The sequence below is a fragment of the Dermacentor silvarum genome, chromosome 10 (genome assembly GCF_013339745.2).
Source record: "Dermacentor silvarum isolate Dsil-2018 chromosome 10, BIME_Dsil_1.4, whole genome shotgun sequence".
NCBI classification, from domain to species: Eukaryota; Metazoa; Arthropoda; class Arachnida; order Ixodida; family Ixodidae; genus Dermacentor; species Dermacentor silvarum.
The window spans coordinates 84,174,461-84,190,340 of NC_051163.1; the positions used below are offsets into that span (position 1 = coordinate 84,174,461).

The window sequence follows — 15,880 nt, forward strand, 5'->3', positions numbered from 1 at the left end:
TTTCCGCCCCATGGTTCCGCTGCACCCTCCTCTCCGCTTTCCTCCGCGTGCCTCTTCGCTCTCGCCACTTTTTTTCATCCCCCGTTGCGCGCCGCGTTCGCTCTCATCTTTCGCTGTGCTCGTTCGCTCGGTTACAAGTGACGCCGACGCTCGCCGTGGAACGGGCGCAAAAGGGGGGCGCTTTAAAAATTACATTCTGGGGCTGTATGTGCCCAAAATACGATATGATTTTGAGCCGTGCCGTAGTGGGTGACTCCTGATTAGTTTCGACCATCTCGGGTTCTTTAACGTGCAGCCAGTGCACAGTACATGGGTGTTCTTGCATTTCTCTCTCATCAAAATTTGGCCGCCGTGTCCGCGATTTGCTCCCGCCCACTCAGGCTTAGCAGCGCTACGCCAAAGCAACTACGCCACCAAGGCGAGTACTTTAGAAGTAACCACGAGCTTGACAGTGCTACAGGGAGAAGTACCAACCGAATGGATACTCCCGGCTGTGCATACAGCCGAGAGCTTGTCCATACTTTGAGCTTGTGCATTCTTTTGACCCTTTACTGCAAGAAATGGGCTATCATAGTAATAGAAAATGGCAGAGAGCGTATGATATATTAGGTGATGTATGTTACAAACACACGACAACACATTTCTAAGACAATAAGACGGCATAGGAAGGGGAGGTTCAGGTGTACCGAGGCGATCGCTCGGCGTTACGCATGGGGGCACAGCGGAATAGTTAAAGCACCAGTGCTGCGAAGGATGGATAGGCGCGGCGCATCCTGCGAACTGCGAGACGAGGCGGCAAGGCCGTTTATTTCAGCGACTGCGTAAAACGCTGCGCCCCGCCGCGGAAACAGCGCTTAGATGGGCTTGTCCAGGTCCAGTAGCTGGTTGCACATGCGCACTGCGAGCACGAGGTGTGACAGATCAACGTGGGCCTGCTTCCAGGCCCTTATGGCACGACTCGGGTCTCGCTGTCTTCGGGCGCGGTACGCATGCTCGTGAAGGAAGGCGAACGCCTTTCCGGCAAACGCGTCTTCCGGATCCGCGCCGAAAGCCATGTTCCTGCAGGCGCCAAAAGCGGGAGGCCGCGTGATGGCTCTGACACTCATTACAAGCGGAAATCGTTTACTATAGGAGGGCTGCGATAAACATGGCTGCTTATTTTCTGGCGCTCGGATTTCAGTAGCATTATGTGTTGTGCAGGCTTCGATCGCAAATAGACAGCTGTATGTCGGTAAACAAACCGCTATGGCACAGGGAGTAAAAGGAGGAAGCAACTGCGATGATCCTTCCCTCCTTCGCTATTGGCCATGTTTAGCAACAATCTCCATAGTAATTTCGGGATATTTGGTCATGTGTATTCATTTTGTATCGAGATGAAACTCGTGCGGTAGAGTAAGTGGAAATTTTTTTCAGTACCAATATTGGTGAAGTTTGTTCATTGGAACCTTTAAAATAGTTTGACGTTAGACGTGCTAAAACCACAATTTCATTATGGGACACGCAGCAGTGCGGGAACTCCGTACTAATTTTTAACACCTGGGGTCCTTCATCTGTACTTAAATATAAGCATACGAGCATTTTTTCGTTGCTCCCCAATCGAAATGCGGCTGCTGGAGCCAGGATTTGATCCTGCGATCTCATATTTTAGCAGTACAACGCCACAGCCAACACGCTGCTACGGCAGGTCTATAGGCATCTTGCAGTGGGCCGACGACGCTACGGCGGCCTCGGTCATTGCGTACTCAGACGCAGCTGCACTAAGCTTAGGGTTGCGTAGAAAATGACAAGGCATTCCAAGCAGTGCGCCCGTCCTTCGCCTCTGGCGTGGGCATCACTCACTTAGCTGTGCCTATTCATCGTTAACTCCAGCTCGAGCTTGGAAACGTTCATGCTTTCCTATTCGAACGCAACCATACCTTGTCATGCAGACCATGACGATTGCAGACTGGAAGATCTCGGGCACTCTTGCCTTCCAATAAGCGAATGCAGGTGTCATCGCGAATATGCGTTTTTTTATGACCATTGTGGGTGTAGAAAGCTTAATTGGAAGGTGCCTATGGCATACGGTGTGGTGTCTGGAGCAAGTTGTTGACACGACTCAAACAGTTGTACATCGTTGTGATTCGCTAATTCGATGCATTTAGCGAAATGTGCCAAACAATGCACCACCTATTATTGCGTTTTTTTTTTTCACAGCCAGTTTCATCGCACCGAAATTTTAAACCATGTTAGCGTGAAAGATTACTTCTTTTTTCAGTCAAGTCAGGTTTGTTCCAAGAAAACACCTTGGGAAGTCATACAATAATTCATCGCGTGTTACTTTCTGGGGTGAGAAACATAGGCTGGATCAGCAGGGTTTATTTTCATTCAACAATCACGCACACTCACCTGACGTTCGGCTTTCCCAGCAGTCCCTCCCGCTTTATGAACGCGCGTTCAATGAGCACGAGTCTCTCGTTGACCATGCGCAAGGTGGGTTTGCTGCACGGAATTAACAAAGAGGAAATTCACGACGTGTCGCACGAGCCTCAGCGCCTAAAACAAGTCCCATTACACATATCACTATCATCATCAACGTATTTAGGTCCACTGCAGGGCGAATCCTTCTGCCAACAATATCTAAATAACAAAGTCTTGCATCAATTGGCTTTATCTTGTATTATAAGCTAAAAAAAAGTTGCACATTCGCGGACAACTCTTTATGACAATAAAAGTAAAGTTAGAGGCAAGACACGCAGATGCAAAGAAGCTCCTGAATGAAGTCCCACATTCTCAGCCACGTTAGTTTAGGCTGAAGGAGAGAAAATGTATGAAAATCTCGTTTACAACAGCAAAATAAGAGACAAAACACCACTGAGTGTTAGTATTGACCTATTTATCTTCTTTTCTCTTCCGCGTTCGGGCAAATGCGAAACCATCGTACATGAACGCTCCTCTGATTGAGTATCTGTTTCAAGAAGCCTAAAGCACTCTCAGACGCTGCCGGAATACTTGGCTAGTTAAGGCATGCACAGAAGCTCCGCCACTGCAGCGTTACAGAATGTTGTTCGCGAACGTATCGTCACCATTACAACGACGGTACTACTGTCTTCGACAGCGTTTGCCTTCCCTTGGCACCTGTGTTGTCTGTAGAACACAGAATACATGTTTTGCAAAGTTTCGCTGGGATAGCTGATGGGAGCTCACACTGCGAGAACAGGCGAGGAGAGAGGCGAGAACGACATGGGAAGTAGCGCTGCCAAGTCATTTGTAGGTAAAAGGGCAGAGAAGCTTCCATGGAAGCTCACATGTCTACGAAGTGGTGGCATAGTTCAAACGTCACAATCTGTGTCGTGGGGGACAATTTCTGTGAAGAAATAAGCGTGACATCACACCCAGAAATGGAAGTGACGTTGAGACCGGCTGCTCGGCGCAAGTGTTGAATTTTTTAGGGTACGGCATTTCGACCGCCACGCCAGCCGTAATCGTTCTTCTGTGAGCGTGCAACTCGGCTCAGGTGATGCGACAGTGTGTCAATAAATTCTAGGAGTGGCGTGTGTCTTACGGTGACTTTAATTACGTTGATGATTACGGTAGTTTTTTTTTCTGCACGTTCCTTAAGAACGTGCTCAGAGCTTGTGTTGCGGAGAGTGGACGAACACTGTGCTACGCGTTTTCGTGCAGTGCTCTGCATTCATCGTCACGACGGGGCACAGTACGTCGGTTGTAGCAGCGTGAACATTCTCAATTACGAACAGTCTGCATCCAAACATTTTGCCTACAAATGCTGTGCGCTAGCTCAGGCGCAGTTTAAGAGAAGTGCATGCCACGTGTTGATTAAACAGGAAATGAAAAAAAAAGAACAAGTTTGGACGATATCACCACGTTCAAGTGAGCAACGCCATCCCGCACGACATAACAACTGCATGCACAGAGGCTTGCAAAGTCCGGCTATCTCTCGCACCAGAAGCACTGGTCGTTAGAGGTCACCAAAAGCACCTAAATCACAGAAAAATGTTAGAAAGTGAACATTTCGTGTATTAGTATACCAAATTTATCTGAAGTGAAATTATTACTTTATTTGGCAGTATTTAGTTCAACCATTCCTGAGCATTTGATTTTCCACATGTTTTCTTGTTTCAGCTCTCTTACGTTGTTGTAGCAAAGGCTACGAGATAACGTAGGCGAATATTGACGAACACCACCCGTGCGCAACTATGGGTGCTTTATGCAGCACAGAAGCGAGACCTTTAAGTGTGTTTGCTTGTCCCACGGGAAACACTCTTGTCTTTGGGCCTATGAATTTTTTTTATTGCGCAATGACAGTGAGCTGTAACTGTAGGTGCGATGAGAAAAGACGCAGTTGAAAATTGAAACAATTCTGATCACCCGATGAGCACAGAAATCGCTGACCCGACATATAGCCAGCGATAGCTAGGAAAGTTTATGGAGTAGACTTTTCAAGTTGTATGTCACAGCAATTGTCATTTTTACTTGTCAGAAAATCTCAGCAAATAAGAAAACTTCATTGGTTCCCAAAAAAGATTCGATGTCACCCCTTACACATAAGGGTGTTCGCCATGGGTCAACCAAACACCCTTTAGAATTCCATAAATGTACCAGAATGTTTAGTGCGTTATACAACCAGAGATACAACTATGCACGGTAGCCTTATATCACCGAGGATCGTAAATGTGTCCGAAGAAACTCCTTCCAAGGCATCTCATTAGCCGCCAGATGTAGTGAATTAGCGTTCACGGGCGGTTATTAAACGCTAAATTGAACACTCACTCGAGCTGCTTGCGTTTGTCCAGCCATGACCAAAAATTCTGGGCCCGTTGCTGAAATTTCTTCGTTTCGCTGATCAGCCAGTCTGGAGGGCAAAGAAGAAAGCGACTATAACAAGCTGAAACACAGGCAAACAGATAAATGCGTAAGTGCAAGTTCTGTGGCCGTATTTGTAACGATCTACATATTTGTAAAAGAAAAACAGCGCCGACAACGGGACACAGGGCGGCAACAAGGGCGCTGACTATCAAGTTGTGGTTCATTAGAGAGAGGAAACTGTACGAGACAAAAAAACAGGAAGCAAGAAAGATACGCCCCATCCACTCCCTGAAGATGGTCGAACACCGAAGCTGTGTTAGTTACACCGAGTGTTATACCATGCAAGTCGAACTTCGCAAGCAGTCTATATTAAGTGTGAAGCCTGTAGGGGCCCGTGCTGTGGGCGTGTAATGTGATCTCATGTCAACATGGTTACGCGCAAAAACAGAGTCAAAGTAAGTGCAGAATTGATCAAAACCCGTTCAAAATAAAGTAATATGATTCAGAATAATGTAAAACATGGGAATAGTGAAGCATTAGCCGCATTAATTAGCAGAAACTCGTGAAAACCGTGAAAATATTGTAATGTGATCTCATGTCGTCGTGGTCACGCGCAAAAACAGGTCAAAACACGTGCAGGATTGATAAAAACCGGATCAAAATAAACCAACATGATTCAGAATAATTTCAAAGATAACAATAATGAAGCATTAGGCGAAATAATTAGCAGAAACTCGTTAGTCGTTTCCCAAACGCCCGTCTGGTACCACCGCAGTGCAAGAGAGGGCGCCACCACCCCCCACAAGCGCTCAATTCCTCCTCACTCCAGCGCTACTCGAGCACCCGATCAGCACGCGCTGTGTGGCAAGAGAGAAGGAACAGGGCTTTATAAGCGGTTGGCACGCTCATGAACTTCCTTTGTGCCGTGGACGCCGAGAGCTGCAGGCGCGCATCGAGCGACAACGCTGGCGCATCACTGCTTCGCACTTCGCCAGGTTTCACGTTAGTGGAGCTGCATTAGCGCTGGATTTGAACTACACAAGCGCACGATGTTTTAACAGCGAAGCTGTTTAAACCAGCCGTCATTTGTGGTTCGTATCAAGAAACTATCATCATTAGCAATGAAGGAAGAAATGAACTTTCTTGCTGAGGCGGAATTCGAACCCGCGTACCCACGGTCCCAAGGCGACCGTCGTAACCACTAGGATATACAGCCACGCTTGCAGAATATGCATTTGCTTGCTTGCTTGCTTCCTATGCCATGGCGCATACCCACCACGGGGGATTGGCCAAGAAGCCGGCGGTTAAACAGGTGAGTTGAAATTATGAAATGAAACTAACTGATGTTAGAGCCGTATTTTATTTTATCTTACAGGGAATTAGTGCGCTTTTTAGAAGGAGATCAAGGCAGAAGGTAATAAATTTCAATCAGTGTAATTGGAATTTTCGACATTAATAAATAATCGTTCAGTAAATTAACGTAAATTGGCATTTTGTACAATAATAATAAACAATATATCAGTAAATGAACTTGGTATTTGCCTTGTGTCACCGAGGGACTCGCATACGGCCCTGCATACGTTCCTGTGGCTAAAACCCAGTGTATATGCCCCGAAAGATAGAATATTTTCAGTGTTTATAGCGATGCCTAATTTTCGGAATTTTTTATGCATTTATGTGAACCATATGATTGCGTTCGAGCGTCGTCGTCTTCGTCCACAGCTGGCACGTTCGCACGCGCTCGTGCCAATGCTCTGGGAGGTGAAGAAAAGGTTTTGCGCATTATACTTGGGAGAGAGATAAAAGAAAATGAAAGCAAGAGAGAGAGACGCATTCACGCAGCGGGTCTGCTGGAACGCGTTGTCAGTATTGCAACGTGGTGGAACGCGGTACCGCCATTGAAACGCGGTGGAACGCTGTACCGCCATTGAAACGCGGTGTTGCAAGCTGCGCTAAGCAACGCGCAGAGACGGCCGTAAGTCCGAGAAGCGCGAAAAGACATCATCATCATCGTCATGAGTAATAGATGAAAAGTACGCGCACATTTTTTCACCTCATTTTCTCTTTTGCGGGTTTCGCGCGGTGATCATGCTTAAAAAAAAGGTACGGCCTGCCGCGTCTGGCCGGCTGCAATGGGAGCGAGCGTCCGAGCAGTAGTTGCATTCGCGGCCGCTTGGCTAGCCTGAACGGCACTACTTCCGGGAGTGGGACGAGTCGGCGTCCATGGGCGACGGCGTGCCTAGCGTGTTCCTCACGCTTTTCTGCGGCGTTCCTTGACAAGAGTCCTTGATTAAAGCTCGGTATATACAACCTACGCTAACGCGAACTCCTCTCACATCCCACGCCTCCGTTGACCTACTTTTTTCCTACAGCGCCATTGGTTGGTGCGTCTCACGCTCTTCCCCTTAAATGCGAGTATTGCACGGTGCGACTTCCGTCAACCTCCTCCCTGTTCTCTCCGTTTTCATCTCCACCCTCTCACAGCATTCTCACAGCGGGAAAGGCGTCCCTCCAACCCTTTCCCCCTCTTGAGCTCTTCTTTTCCTCTCCTCTCCCGCTAGGTCACCTGGCCCGTTTTTAGCGAAGTACGACAACGACGGCAAAGGGTCCGCATAAACAGCTTCGCTGTAAAAAGGAGATGGAAACGAATGGTATATTCGACTAGTTGTCTTCATCCCCCGACTCAAAGTTGTGGAGATCCGCTGTTCCTCAAGCTCAGAGGAAGAGGACAAGCACGCAAGCCAAACGTGACTCGCTCTCGGAGGAGGAAATAACAGGCGAAACCACGTGATTGCAGGATCCCTGCTATTTCGCCTAGCTAACGCTCCCGGCAGCGTACCGGTGGGACGAGAGTTCGCCCGGATGCCGGAATGCAGTGACCCGTCACCAAGAACGGCAACGTTGCGTTGTGATGACGTGGCGGGAAAAGCTCCAGATGTCGGTGACTGTTCCGATGACAGGGCTCGGACTGCTTGAGAGAGCCCGGCGCGTGAAGAGAGCGATCGAAAAGAACCAGCCGAACGCGAGTCGTGCATTCTCTTTCGACCACTCGTGAGAAAGCGCGACAGTCGCGAGAGCGGTCAGGAGAACTCCGAAACAAGCCAAAGATGCCATAAGAAAAGGAGTTATCAGGCACTGAGTAGGGAACATGCTAAGGCCGGTCAGCAACTTCATTAACGCTACCTATTATGAGGAAAAACTTCCACACAACAGCAAAAACTAATCATAATTATGCAAAAATGACAAAATCTACAAAAAATCATAAGCCTAACAAAAAACAGATGTAAACAACCAAATACCTTCCGCTTGTGTTAGCACGCCGTCTATTTTACTGCTTGACAAAAAGGTTCTATATACAGACAAAAGGATTTGTTTGAATGTTACATTGTGACCCACCACACTCCTTGTCGCCATTGTCACAATTACTTTTGTTTTCGTTGTTTTTGGTTGTTTTCATCTGTTCTTTTTGTTATGTACTATCGCTTTCCTTGTTGTCTTTGTTGGTGCTGCTTGCTTTTTCTTCACTTTCTAAAAGCCTCTCTGTCTAACATTGTAACTGCGTTCATTGTAGTGGCCATAAACATTATTTATTCTGTTAAAGATAATGGATTGTCGTTTAGAAGGAAGAGCGAAAGCATAGCTATATCAAGCATTATGTAGGACTGTGTTTCACGAGCAGCGATGCGAACATTGGCAACGTCGGAAGCCGTCTGAAGTGACACTGTTCACACCCTAAACAAAAGAACAAAAAATTGGAGGACGCTTAAGCTTCGCCTTTAGGAGTGAATTACGATAGCGTTATCGGGCCCCGTTCGCATCACATTTTTTTAGTAGGCTTCACTGCAACACAACGCTTGGGAAAGCCAGCGTACAAAGACCAAGCTTACACCGATGCCCTTAAGGTCGGATTCACTTTTAAACACAAATACATTGCTGGAAAGACATTTTTACAGCAGCAATATAAGCTGTCTTATATCAAAATGTGAAGGCCCTAGGACCTTTTTTTATTATTTTAATAATTGTTTGCGGTTGCCCCGAGGTGCGGGCGTGTCCAAAATATGGAGTACGCTTTAGCATTCAAAGATCCCTGAATACTTGTCAGGCTTCCCTGCAACTGCAGCTTTCTTTTTTCTGCACCTTCGCCTCTGCGTGCCGCTACCGTTTTACGCTGCCGAGGAGGCGAGCGCCGTCTCGATGGGGCTTTCGCAAGTAACCTACCCGAGCGCGCCGCTGTTATGGTAGAAATGCTGTCAAAGGGGTTTGTGTTCTACTTTCCTCGTAGCAGAATTATCTTTTCTTGTACATTCAAATTACACTCCGACGATATCATGTCTCTAGGTTGTACTTCGAGAAATTCAATTTTTTTTTTCACTAAGGTCTTGCGCTTCGTGGAGGGCCTGTGTGGTCAGGGTGGTTCGGGATGAATTTCTTCGCCACGGACGCCGATGCTTACGCCGATGCCGACGCCGACCTCCACCCCGATGCCGACGCAGGATTTTCTGCGACACGGGACCCTTAACGCTATCACTTTATAATAATGACGACCTTGTATATGTGTCGTTTATCCAACACATAATGGTTCGAAAGACGACATGCGTTTTCCGGGAAAGGGAGACGCCCTTCGATTAAATTGGTGAAAATGGTTGCGTTGAGTCTCCCGGCTTAAAGGTTAGTTATGTGCCGAGCGTACCATGGAAACATGAGATTAATATTTCAGTATTAGAATCTGCCATCTCCACAAGACATAATTTGTTCCTTATCTGCATAGAGCGCCAGCTTTAAGACGGTGCGAGGTCAAACTTACGATCCTAGTGTCATACGGAATTCGAAGGAATTAAAACACGGTCGAATTCACACGCTTTGCGTTGAATTATTCAGTCAACGAGGGCTTTTTGTAAACGCGATTTGCCGTTTGCTATACACATAGTGGGATGTGGAACCTTTTGCATATAGCACGCGGAAAGTACTAGGAAAACGGTACTCGATGAAGCAGCTGCGTCGAGATTAGGAAATATTCAGCATTTATTCCTCCTCCGAGGAAAGTTTTCTTATTCTGAAGGTTGATGTTTGAAATAACTAGTTTTCCAACGTACTTTTAGTATCTTTACGACTGTAATTCAGTCCCGAATCCCGCATGGGCTATATAGCATACTAGAGAAATAAACGTATGCACATCCATCCAACGTATACTAACTTCATTTTACCACGCAAATGACTCCAGGAAAAAGAATCCCTAGTCACTAGCGCGATTTCAGGCCTACTTTCAAACATACCCAGAAAGAGCTGATTATACTGACCATTAAATTCGACGCCTCGCTTCTACTTCCAGACGACACAAGTGGTCAGAACAGCTAAGCTATACGTCTGCTCTTTTTATCGGTGCAACAATAGCAGCCCCCTTGAATTTGTCCACACCGCAGCACTTCGGTAGGCGAAAAGTGGCAGCCTACTGACAGTGCTCTACACTATAGCCACGGTCTAAGGGTAGCACCGCCTCACTTATTGCTGTGCCACTCTTTCTCGCCATTTTGAGGCACCAATAAACGTTCCCAGGATCTGTCGCACAAGCGACGGTGCTGCAGTAGGAAACGGTACTCCACTTAGAAGCCTAAGAGCATTTCAATACGTATTTTTAAGCATTTTTAAGCGACGCTTTATAGGCTCACTCGTGTCGTTGTTGGTGGTACGAGTACGCGGTATTATCATCAGCATTAGCTCTAACGTCGTCGTCTTCTTCCGCAGTTAGCACGTTGGCGCCCCTAGGGTTGCACTCGTGCTCGTGCACGCACTCGTGCCCCTGCTCCTGCGTTCGTCGTCGTCGTCTGCTTCCACAGCTGGCGACGTTGCCGCTAATCATTCCAGTGTAGAATTTCACTTCTCTTCTCGTCGTAATGGGGAGGCCGCGTTTACGGGGGTATGAGCCATTGCTTAAGGGTATGAGCCATTCATTGTCTTACCTAACGGACAGATTTAATTTTTCAGCAATTTTATGGAAATCCACCCAGAATGAACGCGCTCGGGAAAGGGATCATCGTCGACGTGCCGATTCTAGCGTGAGGGCTTCCGAAGCCCAAGCGAAACGTCAGCGAAGAGCCGCCGACGCTGAATTGCGGGAGCGCGATGTTGCGGCCGAACGTCAGCATCGTCTTGCCCTTTAGGAAACCGACAACGGTGGTGCACGCCTCGCCAACGCTAGCGCCAAATTCCCCGGTGCGACGGCTAGGTTTCAACGCGAGTTTCTCAACCAGAACTTTGGAGCCAGCTGCAGTGCGTGTCACCAGTTGTTGTTCGAGCGCAACGTGCTACTCGTCAGTGCTATTCGTTCGGAGGAACACCGAAGAAACATACGAGAAGCTTCGCTTTCTCCCATTTCCTCGACAGGGGAGGGGCTACTGATCGTTTTCTCTTTAAAAAAGGCAGCATTGCACTTTGACTTACCGAGCGAGATGTTGTGCTTGCTCAACTCATGGACGATACTTCGCTCCACCCCGTCGACAGCCGCTCGCAGCTCGTTTGCCATTTCGGACACGTTGTACGGCAGCACGGCTTCCTCGGCAAGCCGCAGCGTAAGCGCCGCATTCATCTGGCTGCAACGCAGCGTCAACTCGAACCTCGAGTCCACCGCGCGTTCGAAAAGCTCGCGATTGTCGTACGCTGTGTGATAGGCCGGGAACCAGCCCGACGGTCGAGACTGCAGGAAGAAGAATTGTTTAAAACCGAAGGCAACAGAATTTCACTTCGGCTAAAGTTGTTATGAGTAGCGTATGTTACTACATCAATCTCGGGAAAGCCTCAAGGCTTGTAATTGTTATTTTTGATGCGAAAGCGTTAAATGGCTCATTGAGCGAATAAGCCTGCATCTGTAGCAGAGAAACGGCACCTAAATTCCCATTGGTTGCGACGCGCCTGCACGAGCCACGTGTTGCGTCAGGGAAGAGGGCATTGCCGCGACGCCAAATCGCCATCGCTCTCGTTATCGGAAGCCTGTGCAATCCGCACGTTTCTTGTCCGCGCAAACTCTCGCCTATGTTCTAGCTGCGCCTCGGTAAGGCCGCATCGAAACGCGCCAAGCGTCTCAACGCCCTCGCTTGCCCTCGAAAACTTCATGACTCGAAGGCCCACTTAGCGGCAGACGATTGGACATTATATGCTTTCGCGTTCGCAACTTACAAGAAGTGTTTAGGTGCCCTCGGATTCTTTTCCCTTTTGATAGTAACCTTTAAACAGCCCCTGAGCAGACGACACCGGCACCTGGGGGCTGTCGCTATGACGTAAATATATACCAGCATGCCGCTTCCGAGATTTTTCAGCGCGCCGCAGGCAGTCGAGCGCGTCGCGTATGTCGGAGGTTTTTGCCGAAGAGCCGGAAACTCGAGTTCATGTGTCACTTCAGACAAGCGCTCACGGTGACAGTGTTTCTCAAATTCAGCATCAAAGACGTTTATTTATGTGAACTTCCAGTGACGCCATTGCTCGTATTTTAAACCTCGAATGAACAGAGTTCTCTGAACATATTTAAAACGAACCACAGGTGGCCTGGGGTGCAGTTCGTCTCGGCCTGATGGTGCTGCTGAAGAAGTACCTCAAAATATGTTTTCCCATTTGTTAATGCTAATGCTCGATGTTTTTAACCACATTTAAACAGAAAGATAGTAAATGTATAATTTTTGGGGGCAATTATGTGTCTCATATTACAGGGTTAACTTGAGAAGCCCATGGTTGACTTGGTCAATTTAACTCTTTGTGTGTTCGTGCTCATAATGCTTAGTGCATTTCCTTCCGCACGTGCAGGTCAGGCATTGACTTGTCCAAATCAAGCATGTGTTAAGTTATTTTCTGACTACGGGGTTTTAACTAGGCTTTTTACGGGGGCCATGGTTTTGTTTAAGCCCAAAGTGGTGATCACAACACTTATAACACTATCTATTAGTAGCACACGTCTTTACAGCTCGTGCAGTTTTAGGCATGTATTTACATTTCACATCGAGATGTTATATTAAAGAATAAAAAGGAAGCACAAACATTTTCATCGCCGGGTCTTCGTATTTTGGCTAGCTGCATCGTTAATTACATACACAGACAACATACTCTGTCAATGAACCAGAGAAAGGACAGAGGTTTCAATTGATAACATATTGTTCGCAGGACTTGCACTTTTGGTTCCAGTGATAGTAAAAGTATGGAATGCGCGTTCATTTATCATGCCACGTTGCGAAAGCTAATAGAGTAGCGCTACAGTAGAAGTCTCACTCCGCGCGCTTTGAAGCACGGTAGTTCTTGATCTGCAACATTTTCAATAAAATAACCAGTTCGTATACTACAACTAACCATTGTGGACACACGTTTTCGTTATGTCACGTGTTGGGCTGCCAAGCACGAGGTCGCGGGATCACATCCCAGCCATGGGATGTGATCAGGCCAGGAATGCTCTCGCCAGTATGCCAATACAGTATACCAATACGTACCGCTTCTAATTTTAGAGCCAGGCTTGCACACCTGGCGGATTCGCTGTGCACTGTCAGGCTGACGGTATCCAGGTGGCCTTCGCCCAAGCATAGGACCAGTCACCATGGGACCAGCGGCGCAATTGCGCTGGAGGTGTCAGTTTTACGCAACTCAGCTCCTTCCCTCGTAATTGTATGCAGCCAACCAAACATTCCGCAACACACCGGTGTCTTCGTTCGCTCCTGATAGCTGGATTCTGAACAGGATACGAATAGTCGCTCGCATTTGCTGCTATTATGAGGCACGCCGTAGTGGGGGACTCCGGAAATTTAGACCACCTGTGGTTCTTTAACGTGCACCTAAATCTAAGTACACCGGTGTTTTCATGTGAATGCATAAAAAGTCGAAACCCGCACGCACGCATACATGGCCACACGCAAGCGCAGGCGCACATAACTTATAACGAGCCTTTTGTTAAGTGGAGTTCCTGACTACGTGCGAGTACGACGGACGCCTTGTACGCATCATGGTTTCAGAGGCAGCATAAAACATGGGTAGATAGCGTAATTCAAATCCATTCTATCCGCAAAACGCGTTTAGCTCCTCATTACCGTGCTGCCGTGGATGAGCGAAGGCGAGCTTTCTGTTTCTTTTAACAGCGAAGCTGTTTAAGCCGGTAGATGCGTCGATAGGTGTGCGGAGAAAGCCCTACGCCTGGCGATGACGTCACATGCGTCGTCGCCAAGCAACACCTCGCCCAGCTGCGCCGTGCCTCACAACAGCTGCGGGACCCAAGCCATGACGTCATCGCGCGCACCGCATCGCTTCGACTTCGCTCTGCCTAGTCATGACGTCACCACGCCATGTGGATTGGTCGCCGTAGCTGTGCAGAGGCGGAGCTAAGCTGTGACGTAAGGGTCCGGCGGGGTATATATACCGGGTGTTTCAGCGAACACTTTCCAAAATTCTTAAAGGTTGCCTGTGGCAGATGGCACAATTCTAGTTCATGAGCTGGTCTACTCGAAGAGGCGGACATTACTTGCACAAGAAAGTAAAATGCATAATCGAATAATTAACAAAAATTCACTAATTAAGTTAACCAATTACTTGATGGCCCATATTGCAATTTACAAATTGTAGCCGTGGAGTTCGCAAGAAGATACACTCAGAAATAATTTTCAGGATGACACCAGTTTCGAGATATTAATTTCCGAACTTTGCGGAGAAATGCATTGGCGTTCCAGTTAGTTGCTTAACAAAACGTCGCTTTATGCATTGAAGCACAAAATTAACTGGAACGCCAATGCATTTCTCCGCAAAGTTCGGAAATTAATATCTCAAAACTGGTGTCATCTTGAAAATTATTTCTGAGTGTATCCGCCTTGCGAACTCCACGGTTACAATTTGTAAATTGCAATATGGGCCATCAGGTATTTAGTTAAAAACTTAATTAGTGAATTTTTGTTATTTAGTCGATTATGCATTTCACGTTCTTGTGCAAGTAATGTCCGCCTCTTCGAGTAGACCAGCTCATTAACTAGAATCGGGCTAGCTGCCACAGGTAACCTTTAAGAATTTTTGAAAGTGCTCGCTGAAACACCCTGTATTACTCCGCGTCACCGCCACGTCGACATCGCTGCGGAGGGGAATGGGGCGACCGACGAAAATCTTCCACCCCGAGGAAGAGGAAGCGCGGCGCGACATGCAGCGCACCGCTACTCGAGAGTGGATGAGACGACTTCGGACCGATCCAGAGTATCGCGCCATGACAGCGAATGGCAGAGGATCCAGAGTTTCGAACCCGCGATAGGGAGCAAACCCGTTTGAGCAACCAGAAACGTCGCCAAAACTATCAGGGCCTTCACCAGCCCTTCCCCTGTAGACAAAATGGGGGTAAGCGATGCTTGTCTAGTGTGTACCTGATCTACTACTTTCCAGTAGTTATGAGGCGTCCGCCACCGTTGTCCGGTTCCTGGAGGGCAAGACAACGCTGTCGCAAGCGTTCCGCTTCATTTGCCCTTAACTCAGGGTCGGCGGCTGTTCGCTGACGTTCCGCCTGGGCTTTGGAAGCCCTCACGCTAGAATTGGCACGTCGACGACGAGCCCTTTCCCGAGCGAGTTCACGGCGCCATTGCTCAAACGCAGCCGGCTCCTCGGTGGAACGCACCACGCGGGGTCTTCCGATCCGGTCACCAAAACTGAACTCAGGCGAGGGAAGCCCGCGGAGTACGCGGCAACCCTCTTTCCTTCCCTTCCTCTCCCCGCAACACACCAAACGACACTGATTGGTCGGGCGCGCCACGTTCACCGCCCATGCACCCCGTACAGATGGTAAACCAGCGGAGTTGAAATGTGCGGCCCCGCTATGGGCCACACGTGATTTCTTTCATTATCTCTTTCTTTCGTTCGTTCGTTCTTTCTTTCTTTCTTTCTTTCTTTCTTTCTTTCTTTCCTTCTTGTTGCTGGCTCATACCCGCATATCCAATGCGGGTATCGGCCACACGTGACCTTATTATGGTTAATAGTGACGTAACTACCGAGTATATTATGTTATGAATATCGTGACCTGTCAGTCATGTTATTACTACATTCGTACCCTTCCATGTCAATTTTCGTGTATACCAAATAA

The 15,880-nt window shown here is 47.8% G+C and overlaps 1 protein-coding gene across 1 annotated transcript; it reads right to left on the bottom strand.

Annotated features, from left to right (window-relative positions):
• Positions 1–842: 842 nt before the first annotated feature.
• Positions 843–13,377, bottom strand: LOC125941054 (N-acetylated-alpha-linked acidic dipeptidase 2-like). The gene is made up of 5 exons (XM_049657974.1): positions 13,303–13,377; positions 11,245–11,497; positions 4,771–4,852; positions 2,389–2,481; positions 843–1,059 (listed from the first exon to the last, which is right to left on the bottom strand). The coding sequence occupies exons 1-5, from the start codon at positions 13,375–13,377 to the stop codon at positions 855–857; spliced, it is 708 nt and encodes a 235-aa protein (XP_049513931.1). The 3' UTR covers positions 843–854.
• Between the last annotated feature and the right edge of the window lie 2,503 nt (positions 13,378–15,880).

What these genes read in the sequence shown, in the direction of transcription:
- LOC125941054 (XM_049657974.1), bottom strand. Translation starts at nt 13,377, where the DNA reads ATGGTGACTGGTCCTATGCTTGGGCGAAGGCCACCTGGATACCGTCAG. An exon ending in GTGCACAGCGAATCCGCCAG is followed by an intron (nt 11,498 to 13,302) that starts GTGTGCAAGCCT and finishes TTCTTCCTGCAG; the next exon opens with TCTCGACCGTCGGGCTGGTT. An exon ending in CTGGGAAAGCCGAACGTCAG is followed by an intron (nt 1,060 to 2,388) that starts GTGAGTGTGCGT and finishes TGGCGCCTGCAG; the next exon opens with GAACATGGCTTTCGGCGCGG.